The sequence below is a fragment of the Camelus bactrianus genome, chromosome 14 (genome assembly GCF_048773025.1).
Source record: "Camelus bactrianus isolate YW-2024 breed Bactrian camel chromosome 14, ASM4877302v1, whole genome shotgun sequence".
NCBI classification, from domain to species: domain Eukaryota; kingdom Metazoa; phylum Chordata; class Mammalia; order Artiodactyla; family Camelidae; genus Camelus; species Camelus bactrianus.
The window spans coordinates 17737150-17761174 of NC_133552.1; the positions used below are offsets into that span (position 1 = coordinate 17737150).

General features: G+C 46.5%; 1 protein-coding gene across 1 annotated transcript in view; it reads left to right on the plus strand.

The window, feature by feature from the left end:
- SIAH3 (siah E3 ubiquitin protein ligase family member 3) overlaps positions 1 to 17677 on the plus strand; it is a 120901-nt gene extending 103224 nt beyond the window's left edge. The window contains 1 exon segment of the mRNA XM_045513972.2: positions 16891 to 17677. Within this exon segment, the coding sequence (XP_045369928.2) occupies positions 16891 to 17562 (672 nt within the window). The 3' untranslated portion in view covers positions 17563 to 17677.
- The last annotated feature ends 6348 nt before the right edge of the window (positions 17678 to 24025 follow it).

Consider the following 24025-nt stretch of genomic DNA (forward strand, 5'->3'; position numbering starts at 1 on the left):
AGAAGCTCTTCCCACTCTCCCTTCTGCTCAGGACCTTCCTCCAAGATGCAAAAGACGGATTAACTCAACAGTTCCTTCCCTGGCTCACCCTCCTTCACGCTAGAACCTCGCCAACCTGATCATCAGGTCAGGGCTCAGTGGTTGGGAAAAAACTGGATTCCTGTCATTCTGCCACTTTATTGAATTTTAAACTCTTTTTACCAATTTTCTGGTTGATTCTATTACATAATGTCCCAGTCTCCATGAAAAGCATTTTCCCCTCCTGCTACCCATGTCTTCCAGAGTCAGCATGGACAGGTGAAACCACCACAAAAACTCAGCCTCCCTGCCACTCAGTGTCTTTTTCTCCAGGCCTCGACCAATGCCTGGATTGGGGCTATCAGCAAATGTCATCGACTGGGTGACAAGGGCACCTGACCTTCCCTATATTTGGGATTACATGAGACACTGGGTAGGAAAACACTTTTAAAAATGCTAAAGTGATGGTTCAGGGACTGAAAAGATGGCAAAATAATGAATAATGTAACATGTTATTCAATATCGGTTGAGCCCCAGGCTGTGCGAAAAGCTCTACAGACATTTATTTCCATTACAATTTTTAGTCACTAGTATTAGAAGGTATGTCATATTCAATACATCCTGTGTATCATGATCATATAGCTAGTATATGGAGCAATCCAAAGTGAACCCCCGTGCCATCCCCCCCACCCCTCATCTTCCTTTCAAAGCTCTTGGGCACACGGTCGCACCTTTCCAACCCGGAGCCATGCGCAACCTGTCCCCCATCCTCTGGGAGCACTCTCTTCGCCCTTCCACCACCCAGCTTTCATCCACTGTTTCTGGCCTGTTTCAAGGGTTACCTCCTGTACAAGCCTTTTCCTACAACTCAAGACATTTGATACTGAATAGAACGCAGCCTGAATCACTCCACACACCCTTACACCACAGAAGCATATGGCTTCACATATGGCCTGTGTTGGCGAAACCTCTGATGGCCAAAATAGCAATGCCTATGACCACACTCCCTCCAACGCATCACGAAGAGGCCAGCATATTTTAGTTGCTCCTCAGGCATATGCTGGTTGATAAGAACCCTGGGGGGAAATGGCCCTGAGCCTACAGTCAAAAGCGGACACAGGCAGAGCCGGCCCTTCTCGTGGGATAGTCGTGGCAGTGCGGCCCCCTCCCCCTCCCCGCTGTGAACATGGTACCAGCAGAGGTCACCCACAAAGACAATGTTCTACCTCATTACCAATTCAGTCCCTGTGGAAACCCTTCCCAGGGCCCTTAATTTCTTGTGTTAAAACAACAAACGAGGTGACCCCAGCACAATCTCTAATAGGTAGCATGGGTCAACAATTATTCATTTGTACTAGAGCTTTTCGCATGACGGGCTGAGATGAAAATTTGTCCTCTTCCTGGCAAGAGCTATAAATTAGTTTTATGCTACTGTTAAACCCAGAGGCAAAAAAAAAAGGAAGGGATTGGAAGTGGGGGAGGGTCTGTGAATAAGGCCTGGCTGCTTCCAGTGACAAAGCTACGTCTTGGACGATGAGGATGAGGGAGGAGGGGGCCACGGAGGACAATGAGATTGTGCCACAAAAGAAATTGATGCAGAGTCTCTGAAACAAGACACAGAACTCTTTGAAGATCTGAACTGAATCTTAGTTTTCTTTTTATGCCCAATATCTGGCAGGTCTGCTGAAGGAAGGAACTAATAAATGATCGGATGCATGTGGTGACAGTGTCTCTCCTAGTCAGATCTGAATGAAACCAATTATGTCAGTTCCATATGAGTTCTCCCTGAGTTCTCTGAGGCCAATGGAGCCAATAAAAATGATGGTGTTAATCAACATTTTTTACATGTATTGTTCCATAAGCTATTAAACGGAAAAAACAGCTTAAAAGACAATGTATATAATATTTAGATATTCATCTGTAAAAGGCATTGAAGAAAGTATACATCAAAACATCACTAGTTGGTATGGACAGGACAGTGGCCTTCTGAGTTTTCTGTTTCTTTCTTTAGGATATGCAGAATTTCTGAAATTTCTTTGACCAGAATACATTCCCTTCTAGTCAGAAAAAAAAAAAAATGTTTAAAACAAACTCCTCCATCAACCCACAGTTATCTGTGCTAGAAAAAGAGAACAGTCGTGCAGATCATCTCAAAGACGGGAAAAATCACCCATGCTTGACTTTGGAATATGTTACATATGTTTTTCCCCCAGAAGATTTATCTTCCTAATTATGCTTTGCTCTTTACTTAATATTAGGATTAGTTCTAAGTCCCTGAGCTCCCCTTGCAACTAATGAGCTGAACTGGATGGCAGGAAAAAGTCAGCTCGGAATGAAATGAAAAATGAGGTGCAGATAATCCACAGGCAGATAACTGAGCTTTGGCGGCACACAGAGAGGGGGCAGGGAGTCCTGGGGGCCTCGGTTCCTGTGCTTAGAAGCCAGACTCCTGAGGATGGAAACCGAGCTTCACTACTGCTAACCCTGGAGTCTTGGGAAATACCCTCTCCTTTCTGTGCTCTAGTTTCCCTGGATGCAAATTGCTAGAGATAATGGTCCCCACCTCCTGCAGCCCAGAGGAGGATTAGATGAGATGATGCATGTAATGCACTTAGCACAGGTCCTCAGCAGGCGTCAGCCATGAACGACAAGGATGTTGGGGGCACACCCTTCCATGATTTGCATCTATATAATACTTTCTTCCAAATACATTTCACCATTTAAAACACATTTTAACATCTCCTTCATATCCTCTGGTTGAGGGGTGGGCACTATCGTTCTCATCTTACAGCCATGGAAATAAAGGCCTAGAAAAGTGAAAAGAGCTGCTTTTGGTTTTGTAAGGAGCGGAAGAATTGGGACCACATCTCATCTCCTCATGAGCCTTCACTGCCAGGTGCCCTGGCCCACTCCCCATCACACACGGTGGTGGGGAAGGGGGTTTGACTCAACGCCTCAGTTTCTTTCTTAGCCAACACAAGGAAATTTAAGTTTCACCCTGTGGCCGGTCCATAAAGACGTGAGAAGATTAGTCAGGAAATTACCGTTAAAGTGCTTGGCCGAGATCAAATGCTGTAGAAATGCCGAGTTACAGTAACATTAGGGGAGAAACTAAGAGACTTCTGTTCTCTGACTCTGTCGTGTGCCTGGCACTTTAGCAGGGCCAGGATCGAGGACTTGCCATTTCTGTGTTTTACAGAGGAAGGCTTTTGTGCCATTATCAACTTATCTTCCTTTCGAAATATCCCTCAATATTAGGTTCGCGGAAGAATTTTTTGGCCGCGGTGGAATGGGGGATGGGACCTGGGCAGGGGTGGTAGAGGATAAGGTCCTTACAAACTCTACTTCTTGGAAAGTAGTTCACACAGAGATCAGACCCTTAGATTCTAGAGTGGTTTCCAGCTCTTTCCTCACCTCCCATCCAAGGCACTTTCTCCTCCCTCTTAACTTCCCTCCCCTCCTGTTGGGTTCAACATTAAGAGAGAAGAAAGCAGAAAAGGACAGGATAGTTTGCACCCAGACCTCTCTCTGCAAGACCTTGACAAGGCACAGCCTTGATCATTCTCCTACAAAGCCCTCCCTGACCCCTGCGAGCATCTGCCTCCCCTGCTAGGAAGGTCGGCTCCATGAAGACAGAGACCACATTTGTCCTGTTCACCATTTTATCCCCGGCATCTCTCATGGCACATGGTAACTGAACAAATGAGTGAGTGAGTGAATGAATGAATGAATGAATGGATCACTATGTGGCAGCAAAAGGGCATGGAAGTCAATGGACACTGCTAAAGCGGGTGATGTTTATTTATGTTTTACTACTGAAAACTCAGAGAAGGAAGCTGCTTCTAAATTCCAAACATGAAAACCCAATTAGACTAAATAGTAGGAAATTGTAGGCAACCGTAATAAAATGAAGAATTTATTAATTAAAGCTAAGTTCTGTCCTTAAAAAATGATTTTAAATACTATGAAAAGAAAGACAATAAACCAACTTTCACCCTGTGTGTAAAAATTCCCTCAGAGCTGTGCTTTTCCCCTGCCCCTCCTGTGAAACGGATCTGTGTTTCCAGGCACTGCCTGGGCACCGGGGACCCTGTATGACTGAAAAATCAAGCTGTGAGTCTGTGAATAGGGTAGACCTGTTGCCTCCATCATGAAAATACCCTTGAATGTTGTCAAAGAATCAGAGTTGAGAGGACTATCTGAGGTCATTAAGAATCATCTATTTCATTCCAAAAGGGATGCCCAGCAGGATACAAGCAGGCGAGGAAGAGTGGGTCTAGCCCCTTGCTCCTCTCCAAGTGTGCTCTGTGACCCAGCAGCTCTGGCACCCGGGAGCTGGTTAGGAACGCAGAACCTCAGCCCGGCGCACACCTGCTGATTCAGAGTCTGTTTTCACAAGGGGCCCAGTGATTCGCACGCACACCATGGTGTCTGAGGATGAGGGGCTATCCCACTTGGAGCAGAGTAGTGAGAGTTTCGCTGCTTGTGAAACTGCAATGGATGCTGTGGGAGATCCACACAAGTGTAGGTCCTGTGACTTCCCCTCTACATCTCCTGAGAGCAAGGGAATAGCAGCGAGAGAGGAAGCCAGCCTCCCCCCACCCCCAAAGTGACCCTAGAGGCAGCTGAGCTAGAGCCTGGGGACCTGCCCTCCTTCCTCTGGGGCCAGCTGGAGAGTTAGGGGCTCTTGTAGAAAGTGAAATGGGGGAAATGGGAACAAAACAGGACCAATGCTGAAACGCAGCCATGGTGAATCCTGGAAATAAATACACTGACGGGGACAATTTCAATTGCCTTGAAGTATGTTGGACTAATTATCTTAGCGGACACTAATAAACGTGTACCTTAGAGACACTCAGTGACTGTAATAACTCAAAGATGAATATTGGATGAATGCGTTATTAGGGACTGGCCAGACTGCTAACCTCCCAAGCCCAGGGGGCAGCAATTCTCCATTCTGCCTCCCTGTGTCTTCCCCCTTAAGCCTAAGATTTTTATTAGATATGTACCCAGCTACTGGGAAATCTTTCAAGTCAATAAAACACCTGCCCCCACCTCGCTTATGGGGATTTACTTGGAGCCGTTAGCAGCTTTCCCTAGCGGTCATCTCCCCGCCTGGGGTGTGCACAGCCTCGCTGTGCTGCCGAGAGGAGATGTCGATTCGGCCAGGCCTTGACCCAAAGCCGGGGATTAGTCTCCTCTAATCCTTGCTCACACTGTGGTACCAGCTTCAGTCCTTACCCCTAATCCAGTCTGAGGGAGAAGCCTTCTGCCCCCAGGACCAAAGGGCTGGGCCTGCCCCACTCCAGGCACAGCTGCGCGTAATTTCAGCCCTTCCCTCGGGTTTCCAGTCTCCCTGAGAGTGTTGGCCACAACCCCACCTTCTAAGTCCAAGAGATGCTCACTCTCCCTGGATACCCAGGGCTGGTCCCAGCTGTGACTCCCATCCTCATCCTCCAGTCCCCCTAGTTATTAGCATCACAGGCAGCCAGAGCAACAGAGGGTCAAATGAACACATGGGAAGATGAAAGAAAAGGTTTTCTGGCTTCTGCCGTAAGCCCTGTACAATATGCCCTTTAACAGTGACCTGGAGACAATGGCCACCCACACCCATCTCTCCCCACCCCCTGCTACCCCATGCTCTCTTCCTTTCTTCTTTTTTGTTTGTTGTTTGTTTTTGTTTTCATGTATAGCATGCAGTGAATTACACAAATCTTTCGTATATAGCCCAACGGATGTTTATCTATATATGCAATCATCTAACCATCACCTACATCATGAGTTAAAGTATTTCCAGCCCCCCCAGAGGTGCCCTCATGTCCCTTCCCAGTCAATGTGCCCCCACACAAGGTAACTGGTGTTCAAGCTTCTGTCATCATAGGTTAGTGTTGCATGTTTTTGAACTTTACACGCGTAGAATCATCAAGTATGTCCTCTTCTCTGTCTAGCTTCTCTTTATTCAACAAGTTTCTGAAATGCATCCATATGTGTAGCAGTCTTTCATCGTCTTGTGATAGCTGGGTAGCGTTCCATTTGGGAATACACCACAGTGCATCCATTGAAAGGACATTCCAGTGGATTTTAGATTTGGGGCTATTACGAATCAATCCTTCTATAAATACCCATGCGTCTGTTTTTCTGATCACATAATGTTCATTTCTGTCAGGTGTTGAATGTAACCATAAAGGATCTGAGATTTTACTCAACTTGCAGGCTCACAAAGTAGCCTGCCCATTTCATGGATGCTGGTGGAAGACACAACACTCCTGGGTCAGAGATAAAGGGAGTGTTGTCTCACCCTTTGCAATAGCAGTAGCCAGAGTGCATTTTTGCACCAGTTCCTTGAGACCTAATTCCCACAGGGTAATTAAAGTAGAGAGGGGCAGAGGATGCCTACACACACAGTAGGACACATTGTAAATGCTTGGGGAAACCAGGTTTTTTTAATAAGAGATGGTCAGCATGCCTGCCCTTAGCTCTGGAGGGAGATACAAGCTCTATGTCCCCAGGCTGTAAACAAATCTGCTTTTTGCTCCAGAGGGAGACACTATCTCTGTATCTCAAGGCTGTTCAGTACACAGACATCCTTGAGAACATAGACTGGAAAAAAGGACAGTCAATGCCTTGCTTGCAAGATGTACAGAAATGCAAAGGGCCAACGGAGAATTGTTTCCTAACAGGTAAATGCCCAGGAGTGGAACTGCTGAGTCAAAGGGGCTGATCTATCTTTAGCTTTAGCAGATGCTGCCAAAAATGTGTCCCAAAGTGATTGTACCAGTTTATACTCCCATTAGCAGTGTCTGAGGTTTCAACTGTTCCACATCCTTGCCAAGACTTGGTATTTTTGATCTGTTTCATTTAAGCCATCCTGGTATGACCAATACCTTTGTTTTTGTTTTTTTTTTTTCAGGAATCCTTCCACATGGCAGAGTATTTAGATGTTATTTATCATGATGGCTCAGAGCCACATGAATATTATTGCCTTTACCAAATTTTCATTTGTCAACTATGTTTTAAGAGCCATATGCCAACTGAGCAGGGGGCAGTGCAGATGTGAGGCTCTGGGGAAGCAGAAGGACACACAGGGCAACTTTCTCTCAGGGGACACATTTTAAAGACACAGAAAGTAGGAGGTGGTTCCCAAGCAACGAGAGCTGATCTTAAGGGTAGGCATTGCCCGGGCAATGCCGTTCAGGCCCAGCCACCGTGTGTGAGGGGCCTGAGGAGGGATGCTCGCTCAGTGGAAGAGAAAGGGGTGCACTGGGGGGAGGGCAGGAGGACCAGTGACCAGATCTGCTTTCAGGATCACCTGAACTTTCTAGCAGGGCTGCACTGACCAAAACGCCAGTAGTGATGATGACAATGATGATGACGAAGATGATAGTGATCAGTTACTGAGTATCTCCTATGTTCCAGGCACTACGCTAGGCCCTTTACATGTATTAAATTACCCTCTACACTGCAGCCATTGGCCAATGATGAGACGAAAATATTTAGTAAAAGGCTTGTTGCTGGTGAGAACATTGGTCTTGGGTGAGAGCTGTCAGAGAGGTTTAAGGGAGATTTGGAAGGGCTTTGATGTTTTTGTGATTCCATCCAATTCAGTTATGAGTCTAGAAATTATGGAGGGTGAATTTCCTTAGCTTACATCTCAAGCAGCTAGCTCTTCAATAACAACAATAATAGTAGTGCTGGTGGGGATAATGACAACAATAGTATCTTCTTACTCTGGGCCGTGCACTATACAATGTACTTTGTATCTCATTCAATCCTCACTTCCACCCAATGAGATATTACAATTCCCACTGTATAGAGGGAGAAACTGAAGTATGGAGAGGGTAATTAATGAGCCCATGGTCTCGCAGCTTTTAGTAGCCAAGCCAGGATTCATCCCCCAGTGGGTCTGACTTCAATAATGTTTTCTTTCTACTCTGTAGCACTGTCTTTCCATCTTCTCTTGGTCAAATGACACACTTCCTATCTTAGGGATGGGCTTATAAGAAGGCCTAATTTGCTAAAGATGATTGTTGGGAATTAAGCCTGCTGTTGGAAGTGTTTGTGTGTGTGTAGTGACCTGGTTCTCTGCTCTGGATTTGTGCAGCTCTGGTATTAGCACATGGGTACTGAGTTGACATCGTCCTGGGTGTAGACCGGGTGTTTCCTGACCATGAGGCCGTTCCCCGTCCCAATCCTCCAGGCCAGAGGCAAGTCCTCAGGAAGGAAACCAGAATTCTGAGCAGAAGTCCTAGGCAGACAGAGAGGGACCCCCTGCTTCTTCCACAGCCTTGCTGTCTTGGGCCTAGAAGATTTAGAGGAATACAGGTGTGTAGGCAGGAATTCATCAGTGCAGGGAGATTTGAAGACAGCCAGGAAGGGGAAGGACTGAAAGTCCTAGACGGCAGGCCTGATATTTACCCAGTAAGCCAGGCCTGAACCTAAGCACTGGCCCCGGGTTCAAGTCTGGCCAGGATTGCTTCTGCTGCGTCTTACTCTGAATCTGCAAATGATAAGGTCAAAGATACACCCAGGATCAGGGACACACATGAGTGAACACTGTTCTCCAGTGCCGCCCTGGTTCCCCACGGACACCAGAAGTTCCTGGTCTCAGCAACCACAGGCCATGAGAAATCAGCCAGGTCAGAATTGGACAAAACTCTGATGGGAAGACATAGGGGCAGGTGGTGGAGGAAGGGGGAATGGGAAGACTCATAGTCACATCAACATCCAACATGGCATGTGCACTTTATCCAGGTCCTCTAAGATGGAAAAGTTTAAGACCCTAAAGGAATTTATCCACTCACTCAAAAAAACCGAACCAAAAAGACAGCCTCTTCAGTAAGTGGTGCTGGCAAAACTGGACAGCTACCTGTAAAAGACTGAAACTGGAACATTCGCTAACACCATATACAAAAATAAACTCAAAGTGAATTAAAGACTTAAATGTAAAACCAGATACCATAAAACTCCTCGAGGAAAACATAGGCAGAACGCTCTTGGACATAAATCACAGCAATATATTTTTTGAACCAGCTCCTGGAGTAATGGAAATAAAAGCAAAAATAAACAAATGGGATCTAATTAAACTTAAGAGCTTTTGCACAGCTAAGGATATCATCAACAAAACAAAAAGACAACCTACAGAATAGGAGAAAATATTTGCAAATGATGTGACTGACAAGGGATTAATTTCCAAAATATACAAACAGCTCATACATCTTAATATAAAAAAAAAAAACAAGCAACCCAATTAAAAAATGGGCAGAAGACCTAAACAGATATCTCTCCAAAGAAGACATACAGGTGGCCAACAAGCACATGAAAAGATGCTCAGCATCACTAACTGTTAGAAAAATGCAAATCAAAACTACAATGAGGTATCACCTCACACCAGTCAGAATGGCCATCATTAAAAAGTCTTCAAACAATAAATGCTAGCGAGGGTGTGGAGAAAGGGGAACCCTCCTACACTGTTGGTGGGAATGTAAATGTCAGTGCAGCCACTATGGAGGACAGTATGGAGGTTCCTTTAAAAACTAAAGATAGACTTACCATAGGATCCAGCAATCCCACTCCTGAGCATATATCCAGAGAAAAATATAATTAAAAAAGATACATGCACCCCAATGATCACAGCAGCACTATTTACAATAGCCAAGACATAGAAACAACCCAAACATCCATCAACAGACAGAGATGTAGCTAGGGACCAGAGTATGTTGGTTGTTGAAGTTTGTGTTTCATTCTGTTATCAATGGAAACCATGAAAATATTTTTTGAAAAAAGTTATAGTCCGTATGAGGCCAAGAATGGATGCAGAAGGACTTGTGTATTCATTTCCTAGGGCCACCATACAAATGACCACAAAGTTAATGGCTCCAAATAACAGAAATCTATTTTCATGCAGTTCTGGAGGCCGAAATTCTAAAATCAAGTTGTTGGCAGGGCCATGCTCCTCTGAAGGCTCTAGGAGAGAAAACTTCCTTACTTCTGGTTCTGGTGGTTCCAGGCACTCCTTGACTTGGGGCTGTATCATTCCAATCTCCACCTCCATCTTCACATGGCCTCCTCTCCTGTGTCTGTGTCTTCTCCTCTGGCTCTTCTAAGAACACTTGTCATTGGACTGAGGGCCTATCTGGATAATCCAGGGTGATCTCATCTTGAAATCCTTAGTTTATTTATATCTGTAAAGAGCCTTTCCTCAAAGTGACAGTCACAGTTCCAAGGGTTGGGATGTGGACATACCTTTTGGAAGCCACCTTTCAACCCACCACAACTAGTTGGAAGGCTATCGCACTAGTCCTGAAAGGCAGTGAGGGTGTCTTGCCCTAGAATGGTGGCAGCCAGATGGTGAGAAGTGGTTGGACTGTGTTAGGGCAGCAGCTCAGTGGGAAGGAGCCATCCACTCACCATTTCCACAAACATTTCCTGGGTACCTACCATGTTCCAAGCACTGCTGGAGCTGGGGATACAGCAGGGAAGAAACAGATGCAACACTCACCCACCTAAGCTCACATCACAGTCCAACAGCAAAACTGGACATTCAATAAGTATTTGTGTATTTTAAAGGAACATGCAACAGACAGACCTGCCCTAGTCAGTACGAAATACCAGAAGGAAGAATACAATTAGCCCAGGCAAAGGGTGCCCTGAGGGGGAGGGGATGGGGAAGGTGAAGAGTTCTGGTAGAGAGAGCTGAATTTATGGAGTTCCCGGTCATGATGTCTTTAAAGAACCAGACAGACAACGGTGCTGTGTGGCCTTGGGACAGCCTGGCCATCAGGATGTCTCAGACCACCCAGGACACACCTCTGCCAACTCATAGCTGGCAGCCAGAAGCCCATCTGCTTCTGAAGTTTGCCTTTGCACGTGTAACCAGTTTTAGCAATCCACCCCCTGCCCAAGGTTACGACACTCGATCCTACCGTAGCAACACTAGGTACAGGAGCAAAACTGTTGCCCACAAACTGAGGTTCCAGATTGGCTGAGACTGTGCTCCCTGCAAGCCAGACACACCGCCCTGCAGCCACCCCCACCCACTGTGGCCCTGAAGTCATCCTATGGAGATGTTTGTAGTTAAGGGGTCTTGAGGTAATTAAATTTTAACCTTTAAACTGCTCACACAGGCCCTGGGTTTCCCTTGCCCATTGCAGACAGAAGAATCTGACTATACAAAAGGTTGCTTTTTAAGGAAAGGCCTTTCATCTACAGGATTCATAAAACTCATTAGCCTGCTCCAAACCTTGCAGATGAAAGGCGGAGCCAAAGAATAAATGGGTTGGAGGAATCCTCTGACTGTGTGGTTGGACTGCAGGCCCACCCCTAACGTTTGCGGGGCTCAAGGCAAAAGTGCAGATGGAGGCCCACACACTGTAAGTCTGAATACTCAAAAGTAAAGATCAAGGCAAGGGACTCTTAAAACATGTTCTGCCCTCCGACTTTAATCGTTATTCCTTCATAATGATCTGAATGGCCAGAGCCCCCAGCTGGCAACCTGTCTCACTTTCTTTCTAATGAGGCTTAATCCTGCACCATAATGAGTCCCAGGCAAAGGCAAGGAGACACCCAGCCCACACATCCAAGATCCAAATAGTCCCACACTGGCCACACCTCACGTCTAATGGTCCACTTTCTGGATAATGGATCCCAGAAATAGCACAGGCTCCTGGAAGCTGACCCAGAGCCATGGGGAGGGAATTCCAGGGTCCCAGATATCCAAGTGGGGTCTAGAAGGGCCAGTCCGGGGCTCTGGGTGGGCACAACCCAGCAGCACCTCATCTTATGGGGAAGTGTAAAGCTGGGGGAGGGCCAATAATCTCTGGCTAGACTGAAGTTACTTCCTGGTGACAGTTAACAGAAACTGGAAGTATGGGGACATCCAGGCTTTTGTTAGGTCACTGTTCCTGCTGACGTGCTGGAGGGGAAAGTGGGTCTAGATTTATCTAGGAGGTGGGCTGCTCTCCTGGGTTGACAGGAGACCATCCCTCCCAAACAGACTGTAAGAAACAGTCTGCTATAGATAAAGGGAATGACTGAGGCTCTGAGGAATCTCTGTAAAAAGTAAAAGCAAGGAAAGTACCTCACTGGCATGAGAAGTTTCTCCTTCACAGTTGTTATTTTACTTCCCATGATAGCAGCTGGGCACATCTCAGTGCTCTGCTCCTGGTCAGGTCCCATTGCAGATTCTGTGTCCCATCACCATCCAGTTCTGGGTGAGGAGCCACCAGGAGGCCTACCTGATGAGCCCACAGCTATGGACTCATGTGGACACACACACACACACACACACACACACACACACACTACATATTGCTACAGCAAGGAAGGGTAGAGGACAGAGCCTCTGACTGAAGACAAACAGCATTCCCATGGACATGGTCCAGTACAGGATTCCATTTATGAATCATTCATTCGTTCATTCATTCAAGCAACAAATACTGTGAGTCCCCTAGATGCCACACACTGCAAAGTGCTCGCTTTGCCCATCACTGGACTAGGCATCAGGCAAACTAAACACAGTCCCTGCTCTCTCTGCCGTCCAACCTAGCTGAGGAGAGAAAGACAAGCACTAATGATTTTCAAAACAAGTTGAAATGAGCAGTGAATTGTATAGACAGATCTTAACCACTGTTTGACTTCACAGGTCAGGGAGAGAAGCAGCACCCCCATCTTATGGGGGCTGATGATTTCAAACAGACAACACCAGTTAGGACCCTGATTGACACACCTGAACGATATGAGGGACTAGAACCAGTGAGATCCTCACATATGAAGCTGTCACTAACGCATCAATGATGCTACAGCCCTGTGTCAAGCATCCATCACATGCTGGCACCGTGCTAGCAGTGAGGACCTGTGAACATGAGTCCCCATCCTGCAGGCAGGAAACCATTCACGTATAAATCAGCTAACACTGGGCGGCCACGGGCCAGGATCTGGGAACTAAAGAAGGGCCCTAAGAGCTTGAGGACTGAATCACATTTTTTTGTTTTCACAATGTTGGCTGTGTGAGAGGCTGCGAAGAAATATATGGATGATGTGAAAACAAAAAACTTGACATATATAGCTCAGGACTGAAGGCTTCTGAGTGTTTGCTACTCAACGTCTCCTTTCTCAATCTGCATAATTTTATCACCAGTGAAGAAAGTTTGTACGCAGTGATATATCAGAAGCAAGATTCTGATAGTCCTAGAGATGGCATCAGACCTCTGTAAGTCCGTGACTCAGTGGCCAGATACAGAAATAGTTAGGGAACAAGCTTCCGGGCTCAAACCGAAAGTGAAGAATCTCTCTGAAATATCCTAAACAATCTTCATAGATTGAAAATGACAAATTTCATCAAGGAGAGTCCGTTTCTAGCATCTATTACGCTGATGAACAAATTACTAATTTCACCAATGAAAACCTCTGTGGAAATGTTAATTAGCAGCATCTGGTGTGGATCACAAATACAGATACTAATTGAGGCAACTGCAGTCCTTATCTCTGGAGTGTGGCCTTTCCGATAAAATGCTAGATGATCACCTCGAAGTGTGAATTCCTGATTAGGGAACTGACAGCCCCTAGAGTGTAGGTTAAAAACGGACACATATCTATCACATTCTCTCTACTAAAGCATTTTAAAGAAAATTACAGACATTATCATGCTGCCCACATGAAGATCTCGTTCATCTGTGTTCTAAGTATAGCTAAGCCGGGGGGAAAAGGAACATGAAATACATTTTCTAAGGAAGACATTCTATCCCAGGCGGTAAAAACCCCGTTGTTGTTTTCTATCTCGGTGTAACTTATTTTGTAACTGTTTTGGTGGCAGCTTTCCAGAGTCCTCCCGGGTTTTGTGTGCATAGCACAGTCATGCTAGGTTTTGAGGAAGAAGGGTGGAGAGCCAGGGTGCCCCAGGAAAACAGAACAGGTGACACTAAATCTTCAGCCTTGACCATCCTTCCCAGAAACAGAGGGGATTTTTTTAAACACCACAGAGTGGGACTTGGGAGCGGGTCCAGTTACTCTCCCTTCTTTGCAGACCTGATTCCCAACTAGGTTCCGGCCTTAACTTTATCCCACTGCTCTGCAACCTGCCCTGAAATGTTAACCCCCGCCCCTGCTCCTCTCTCCAGTGTGTGAAATACATTGATAGCATAACTGCCTTTCCTCCTCCACCCAGTACTGAAAACTTCACTTCATTAATCTCACAAATAAAGGTATAAGCAAACTCAAAGCACATGCCTATCATTTGAAATTGGGTGCAAAACCCTCCTTCAGATGAAATGCATTAATTAGCTGGGCACTGTTCCTGGAATCAAGCAGAAACACAAAGCAGTCCCCCAAGGGAGCTTGCCGACCACGGGAAGCAGACGTTGGAGAAGGGGTCACATGATTTTTCCAGGGGGAGGGTTCCTCTTTGAAGGCCAGGATTTGGAGAGATAGCCATTACCAACCAGGGGAGTGTGGCTGATGAAATTAAGGAAGGCGGTTTTTAAATTCAATTACACCCTCAGTGGAAATGGTCTCACTAATGCTTGGGGAAAGAATTATACCCAGTCCATAAAGCCTAACATTTCTAAACCCAATTTTGAGAATTATTCTAAAGGTTAATTCAAGATCCTTCTTCCAAATGAGAAGTCAAATATAGCCAATGGAAGGAAGGCATCTGCTGACTGACTGAGGGGTTTATCAGTTTGTAAGAGTTCATTAGTTTTAATTAGTGTAATCACTAATGTTGCATTAACAGTTTAGTGAAGGAAAGTAATTACTCACACATCCACTGTATCAGATGGGAAGATTAGAATTCATTTTCCAAAACGATTAGCATTTTGCCAATTAAAAGAATCCCTTCTCCCTGCCAGCAGCCCTGTGACCTCGCTCACCCGAAGATTGTTTAAATGAAAGGTATTTTGCATCAGTAGATGGAGCAGGAAGAAATGAAGAATTAAGGCTGTGTTTATTCTTGGCGCCTTCTTGGGGCACAGCAAGTGCAGGAGTCTCGAGGAGTTTATAATGTCTCGCTTTATTTGAATATCATTCACTTGTCACTTGGGATTAAACTGCTGGCTGCTCTGTTACCCTGTAGCAATTAAAAAACAGAAAGACCAGTGGAAGATGAGGCCAAAAGGAAGCAAGGAGGAGAGTCTGGGTGGAATGACCATGAAGAGGGTCCAGAGTGCCACAACTTTCGACAAGTGCCAGGACTCACTGTGGCCCCATCCTGAGTGCCAGCTGGTATCAGCTCCCCTGGTGGGCTTGGGGCATCGCGCTGCCCACAGGAGCCCCTAAAGTATGAAGCTGTGTCTCTTAGGCCCTCTTACTGATTGCCCCTGGTCGCTGGGGTCACCTCCCTGCCTCAGCTGGGCTTCCGAGACTGGCAATAGGGTCCGACTGCTCTCCAGCACCACGGCCAGCTCCTGCCACCTCTGCCAGGTTCTTTAGCAACAGCCACTTGGAACGTCTCATTTCTTAAGCATCTCATGTTCTTCCAGACCCAGCTCCTTTGAACCCTAAATTCACCCCACTGGCAAGCCTTTCGCCTATTTCGTTAGAGCACTGACCCTTCCTGCTTCACCCAGTGTAAATGTCACTTCACGCTGACTAGAATAACTCCCGCCCCCACTGGATTCACAAAGCCCCTACTGCATACTGCGTGCTTGCATCGTGTTATATCATCCACAATCATGGCGAGGTACTGAGACAGGAACAGGGATCGTACGTACGTACTCTGTTCACGCTGAGGCAGTGCACGTGTCAGGTTGTGTATACATTTTTCTCGAATGGCTTAATGATCGTGGGCATAGATCAGCCCTCCCTGCCTCTCCATCAGCCTCATCAGAGCTCAGGCTAGGAGGCCCAGCCTGGTCAGATCGGTGAACATCACAAAGGAGGAAACAGATGTCTCCACACAGGTGCATCTCCTGGGCTTCCTTCTAGTACATCTCTGATTGGGTTTAGCCTGGTGGTGAGCGCCTGGCAAGGGGTTCTGGAACAGTGAGCCTAAAACAGGACAGACGTGTGCCTGGTGGGGCAAAGTCCTAGGAGTCACAGGTGCGGCTCCCTCCCTGGGGACTGTGGTCCAGCTGCACACAATCAGCTCTGTGTCCCATGGTGCCAGGAGAAGGGCACCCCAGAGAGCACAGCCCCTGGCAGGGCTGAGAGGACAAATGGGGATTTCCCGAAATTATATTTGTTCTAAAAATAATAGAAATGATAACATAGGGGGGAAATCCATTGACCTCCAGTGCCTGCACAAAAATATCAACGTTATCAAAAAAGCAAAAAAATTGATTTTTTTGTTCTTTATGACTAATGGCCATCATAATGCATGTTATTAGAAGAGGAAAATTGCCTATTTGTTTATCTCATTAAAGAATCAGAAAGGCATAAAAAGTGCATTTTCGTGGACTGTTTTCAGAATCTCAACCACCCAAGGATCCACTATGTCCTTTATTTTTTATTTTGGTACTAATATATTTGGAAAATCTCTTCTTTCAGGATGAATCTTTTGAAGGAGCTTCTATTTTTAATTGGGTAAATTTAGATCCTACACTAAAATGAAATGACATGGAGAAGACAGAATGTTTCAGCATCTAAATTTGGCAAAACATTCAAAACAAGGAATTCTGTCTCATAAAAATATTTGTCAAAACAGATAATAGCAAGTGTTGGCAAGGATGTGGAGAAATCGGAACTCTCTTACGTGGCTGATGGGAATGTAAAATGGTGCTGCCATTTTGGAAAACAGTCTGGAAGTTCTAATTTTTTTTTTTTAAGAAATAAAGCTTTCTCTGCCTATAGTGGAGAGTCTGCTTCCCACACTCTGAACACTGGAGGAGTCTCAGCCAGGCTGATCGCAGGGCCACTAACATTCTTCTCTTTCTCCTACAGTATGTGTCCAGCCGACGCGCCATCACTCAGAGCGCCCCAGAGCCGGGCAGCTTTCCCCCTCACCACGGCCCCCACCACCACTGCCATCACCGCCCCCACCACCACCTCCGCCACCACGCCCGCCCCCACCACCTCCACCACCAGGAGGCAGGGCTGCATGCCGCCCGGGTGATGCCCTGCATGTGCCCCTTGTTCTCCTGCCAGTGGGAAGGCCACCTGGAGGTGGTGGTGCCCCATCTGCGGCAGATGCACAGAGTGGACATACTTCAGGGAGCCGAGATCGTCTTCCTGGCCACAGACATGCACCTCCCGGCACCAGCCGACTGGATCATCATGCACTCCTGCCTTGGCCACCACTTTCTGCTGGTGCTTAGGAAACAGGAGAGGCATGCAGGGCACCCCCAGTTCTTTGCCACCATGATGCTGATTGGGACACCCACCCAGGCCGACTGCTTCACCTATCGCTTGGAGCTCAACAGAAATCATAGGCGTCTCAAATGGGAGGCCACCCCCCGGTCTGTCCTGGAGTGCGTGGACTCGGTGATCACCGACGGGGACTGCCTGGTCCTCAACACCTCACTGGCCCAGCTCTTCTCCGACAACGGCAGCCTTGCCATCGGAATCGCTATCACTGCGGCAACCGAGGTCTGCTCCTCGGAAGCTGAGATGTGAAGCAAGGGGCCACCGGACACTCACATGCAGCCACTCCTCCACCAAGAGACTGCCTGTGCCCCTCGGATCTCCAAATGCCAGGACTACAGGCTCCTTTTTATTCTCCTCCCACCTCCCCTCCTTTCTTCCTTTCCTTTTTGTCTCAGGTACTTTGTGGTATTTAGTATTTGTCTGCCATGGGCATTATATTATGTAAACATCCTGTGATTCAAGATCTTGGTGTGGTGTTTGTCCTGATCTGTTGGTACAGTTTTTTAGAACATTTTAAATCAGACTCAATCGGAATGGTTCTTTCTGGCCACCCCCAATTCCCTCCTCCGCTGCTTTTAAATTGAACAAAAGTCACCAAGGTCACGAAGCAGACTCTTAGGGTTGAAAGGAGACTTAGTGTCCAAATCATTTTTTCCTTCCCTTTTCAACCTGTTTCAGAGTTCGCTAATTCTGAAATACATGCAGATAGCAGATCAGGGCAGGGGACCCCACCAACTCAGAGATAAATATTTCAGACCAACTAGACACAACTCTGCCACCTTCCTAGGAACCTCAGGGGGCCACACCGCTTGGACAGGAGGAGATGGCATCTCCTTCGAAGGCCAGGGCACTGGGCTGGAGGCGCGATGCATCCTCTGGGTTGATCCCGGGGGCTCCGGGGAGCGGGCAGATGTTGAACCCTCCTTTGGTGGACTGCCGTGAGCTGGTGCTCAGCCAGGGCCATCTTTTCCTGCTCTGAAATCAAAGACTTCAAGGGTTTGGTGCTTCCCTGAAAAACTCCTTGCCCTCCACTGAGCAAGTCATAGAAACGGATGAGCAAGAGGCAGGGGACGAGAAGCAGCTGAAAACGCAACAGGTAAAATTCATCTCCCGCCCCTGGGAGGGCGTTCTCTCCTGAGACAGTTTTATTATCAAGTTATAAAATCCATCAATCCTTTCTCTAGGGTGGAGCACTTGTGTATCATGCAAAGAACCCTCTGTGCTCTTGATAGTTCATAAACCAGAACCAGGATTCAGCAGCATCAAACACAAGCAACTCGGAGGGTGCGCCCAGGTCCTCTGACCAGGAGGGCGTGGCCCCATCCCTCATACACCTGGGGGGGTCCTCTCGCCTTTCCTTGCTTCTAAAATGCTCCGTGGGCCTCATTCAGCACACAAACACTGTCACTGCTCAAGTAGGCATCCAGCACCCTGCTGCAGCAGGAATGAAAAGTCCACGAAAATCCATCTTGCCTTTAGGTAGACAGCTCTCTTCTCCTCAGCTGTCAGAACAATCCGCCAACCTCTTCTTGTGGAAGTCTCTTGTGGTTTTGAATCAAGGAAGCACGTTTAGTCAACTTTATCTCTTCTGATGGGAGCTGAGTACATGGAAGACTCCCCAGGAGGCCCTCTCCTCCCTTCTTTTTGTCGTTTTTGTTATCCCCTGGCCTCTCTCCAGTCGCAGCACAAGCACAGCACCTAGACCCCACACAATGCTCGCTGGCGGGCTTCTCGCCAAGCAGACATCACTCACAGCCCCGTCCCCTCACCTCAGCCATCTTGGTCGGATCCTGGCAGGCCTCCCGATGAGTACTTAGTTTCAGGCAGCTTGCCCTGGCTGGCCATTAGCAATCTTTTCTCTGCCAAAAATAATTCATCCTGGAATGCAACACCCCTCCCCCCGCAACCAACCAGATAATCCTGTAGCCGCCTGTGTGGTCAACCTCCAGCTCAGGCTCCAGAAGGGCGATGCCTGGCAATAGATTTCATACCACAGTCCCCTCAAGTTCCACAGTAATTGCTGGGACCCTGGGGCTGAGGTTTTGTTTTGTTAGAGCCTTAAGCAGGCCGATAACCATCCTATCACTGATTGAGGTTAATGCCAGGTTCGTGGTCCCAAGAAAAGAACTGTAACCTCCTTTCTCTTAGCACTGTCAGAACATCTTACCAGGGCACCAACTCCCCTTGCCTTGAACCACACGGACAGTCCAGGAAGAAGCTGAGGCTGGCTGGCAAGTTTAGGGAGAGACTGGCTCACGGGGCTCCTTACTTTCCCCACAGGCCCTTCCCCAGAACCTAAGACTCCCCTTGGCTGCAAGTCTGATACCTCCGGATGCCGCATCCTTCCCCTGATTCCTGACACTTAATCACTTTGAAAACGTTTGTGTAGCATCACAGGTGCCCAGATAAACAAACAAAACCTCAGTAAGAATACAGTTACTGTCCTCCGGGCCTCAGTGCCTCCGCAAACATCACCCCTGCCTTCTTGTCGTGCCAAGTTATGTAAGCCAAACTGAGAATAACTTCAGGTTATTATTAGTGCCCATGAGGCTGCATTATGTATGTGATCTCAGATAGGAAATGACATCTCTGGTTCCTAAAACCCTTCAGAGAAAAGAGTAAAGACGCGTTATTTTCATCCATCTCTGATGCTCCCAAGAAGGCCTTCCTCTCTATAGCCGCATGTGAGGAAGAAAGAGCAAACTAAAATCAATGAACAGAGACTAGAAAATGGTACCAACCAAGCGTGCTGTGTTGAGCTCTATGGCCACAAAAGTCTCCCTCATTTGAGCCTTGGGGGAATCCTCAGCATCCTCAATATTCTAAAAAAAGAGAAGTTCAGAGACATGAAATGACCTTCCCAACATCACAGCCAAGGGGCTGCAACCACGACATGGACCTGGCCCACCGACTGCAAACGTGCTGTTCTTGCCATGGGAAGACGGACCCAAGCATGTTCCCACTTCATCAGAAGGCCTCAGGGTCCACTGGCCTCAGGGTCCACTGGGTCTTGGTTCGGAGACATCACAGGAGCAGGGAGAGAGTCTGAGGTGGCTTTGCTTTTAAAGGCATCTCGGCTTGAAGAACTGATCAAACTGGAAGCAGGGGTTGGGCTGTGGGGGAACGACGGAGCTGGGTCTTCAGTGGCCCACGGCCAGTTTCTCATTCTCAGATTCCCAGGAGCCCACTCAATGCAGAGTCCTGGGATCCGACTGCCTCATGCATACCCAGGTGCTGATTTAATGCTCTCCTCTAAGGAGCACAGTCAGCCCTCAGTAGCAGCAGGGGGTTGGGTCCAGGATACCACCACCTGCTCACTAAGGATACCAAAATCTGAAGGTGCTCAAAGTCCTTATATAAAATAGCATAGTACAGTCAGAACCCAAGGATGTGAAAGGTCAACTGTATTTGCATTTTAAAAGCAGGCCAGGGGAGACAGCAGCCCTTCACAGCAAGAAATGAGTTACCAGCATGGGAACTTCAGGCAGGAGAGAAGGCACAAACTAAAAACAATTAACAATGGAGAGAAGGGCATTCCTGCCCCTGAGGCTGAGCCTGCAGAAATGGTCAAGGCGGAAGTGGAGGACGGCCATACAGAGAAGACTGCCGTTAATAATCCTTCTCTCTGCAGGAACTTGCATCTGGGATAGATTCCATCACTGCCTGTGGCTATTGCAGATGCTTTAGAAGTGGACCAGGTTAATAATAATAATAGTACTCATGGCTTCCACTTACTGAGTTGACTATGTGACCCAGTGGGCTAAGTGCTTTGAGTATATCATCTCTTTTAATCCCCATAACAACCTTATGAAAAGGTACCATTATTTCACCCATGAGAAACTGAAGCTAAGAGGGGTTAGACACCGTTCAAAGTCACACAGCTAGCGAATGGTAGAGCTGGGTCTGGAATTCAGTGTGTCTTGCTCCAAAGTCCAGGCTTACAACCAAAATCAACTATGTCACTTCTAGGAATTCATGGACCCAAGGCTTAGAAGGACCCGTCAATAAGTCTGAATGACATAGAGGCCTTTTAGTGCTTCAGTATTAAATGTGCCCTTTCATTTCTCCTTTTTTCTCCCTCTTTTCCCAGCCCAAGACAGAGTGGTGTGCTAGAGCTAGCTTGTGTAACGGCTGTTTAATTTTTTAGGAATTTTACAAAGTGATTGTTAAGCACGGCCACTATCAAAAATTAAATTATATAAATTTTACAATCAAATGTTATATTAAAAACAAAGGTAATAAATACTCAAAACTCGTCATTTCCTAATTATTTCACTGCTCTTTCATTTTCTATGCTCTTGAGATTATTCACCTCTCTCTAACCTATGTGTGTGGTGAACATACTGTATAATGATGTGCTACCAACTCCGTGTTTGGTGACTTCATGGTGATAGTTTAGAACTGGTCACGGAGGCAGTGTTCACACCATGGAAACTGGTAGTGCTCTAAGCCAGGGTGTTTCCCACTTGGAGAACTAGTTGTTCACCATTTACCAGTACACCACTGCCTGGACAGTTCAGATGCACACAGTAGGGTGGGGAGAGGGGACTTTGGAAGGAGAAACAAGCTCCTGGTGGCCACACTGATAGAGATAGAGATGACAGCCAAGCCAGACAAACAGCAAATTACTGGGGAAATGCAAACTGTTCTGGAGAAGGAAGTCTGAGGCTTCTAAGCATCTTCAAGGACATTCCCTGTCCTGATTCAGATCCTTCCCTATTGCTGTTAGTGTGGGAAATTCTATCTGACAACTTTCATAGAAAAATTATGGCTCCCCAAAACCAGCCTCTTGGTAATCCCAACCCAAAAAGTAAGACCAAACTCTACAAAATGAGACTCTCCTATTGCTTGTTCCTTAGGTCATCTTTCTTTCCTCTACCTGTAGACCAAAACCTAACCTAAAGAAATATTTTACTTTGAAATTAGAGATTGGAAATATCCAACATCTGAGAGTGACACAATGGGCAGTGTCATCAAATTAAATAAATAACAAAAATAAGACCCTTACATAGCACGAAGTTGAGGGACAGAAAAGGGAATAAGTCGGGGGACATTGTGTGAAGAATGGAGTCCAGTGCCTTCCTTTCCTAATCTGGTTACTTCACTGCATCTCAACAAGGACCCTGTTCATAATCCATAGCCTACCCAGACCAATACTCTCTCTAAATTAAGGGCATGGTTCCCACTCGGATAAAAGTCACAGGAAACTCCACGCTGAGTGCCTCGAAGGAGGCAGAACCACCAAGGTCATGAGTGAATCGGTTACTCAAGGTCAAGAGTGAAATCAGTGGCTTCAATGTAAGGGAAAGAGGTGAGGCTTATTGAAACTTCTGCTTGGATGCAATTTCTGGTAGAAGGGAAAGGAATTGTGGACTGGACATCAAAGAATTATGCTTTGATTAAAGTTTGGCTACAAACAGCATCAAGAGTAGAGTCCCCTAGTAGACTGTTGAACCTTCAGGTTATTTGTTCTGGAGATATCCTTTCAGAGTTGGTGAGATCTCCATTGCGTTAACCTGGAGAATGCTTAGCCAAGAAAAACTTCACTGAAAAGAGGTCCAAGAAATCTGTTGTAGATAAGCATTGATTTCCTTATCCCCCAAATTGGATTATCACATGGGTTACCTACATGGGTTAGAGTTTGTTTCTCCCAATAGTGTATGAAAATATTTTACCTTGAGTACTACACTATAAACACTCTTACCCCTTTTTAATCTTTTTTTTAGGGTATTGAGACCAGACAGAAAGGAAATCAAGAATCATTTCACTTAACCTGAATTGATGTATTTACAATTTTCTAGGTTTTCTTATGCTATTAAAGACCACGAGAAGACGCAGACTTAGAATGCTACTTTATCTCTACCTTGTCTCCCATGAAAAATGTCATTAAATTGCATTTGATATTGTTTCCTTGAACCCTTCGGAATTGTTTGTTCTTGTTGTTCTTGGGTTTTTTTTTCTCCCCACAGGCTACTATGCAACATGAGGGAAAAGAAATGAAACGCTATAAGGGAAAGTGCAATTATCAGAAACTCACCAGCTGCCACATGTGACTTATGTTTCCTTATCTTCCTCCCCTTTTCGTTTTTGCCACCATTTTAAAGTCATAATTGGATGTAAGGAGGAAAGTACTGCTGAAGGAGAACAGAAGCCCTGGCAACTAATTTGCCCCTAGTCCTATTTCAGCATCCGGTGCTGTCCCGAGCAAAAGGACCAAAGCCTCCTGCACTGAATTGCAAAGAGACGGGCTTTGACTGCCCCCCCCTTCCCCCAGTGCCCCCATCTCAGCCCTCCCCTGCCTCTGCCTGACAACAGTGTCCCTGAAATTTACTTCTGGGCCTATCAGATCAGTTGTCAAGGGAGCCTTCACGGTTTAATTCTCTAATTTCAGGCCACCGTTAGTTACTCGAAAGATCAGGATTGACCAAGAGTTTTAATCCTATTGCCTGTCAATTCATTTTAACCTCTATCTTCTTCCCTACCTCCTTATTCCCAGAACCTGCTTCCTGCTCTCACAAAGGCCTAAAGAGAGTGCCTTGAACTGATCTGAGTGATTAAAACTGACCACAGGGCCAGCATGAATATTCATGAGCCAGTTTACTTTTCAGGCCACAGCCTCTCTTGGGAAAGCCGTGCACTCTGTGGTGTCCCAGATATTTGCCCTTTCCCTCAAAATACGCCCAAAGATGTGCTGTATGGCTGCTGAGTGCTG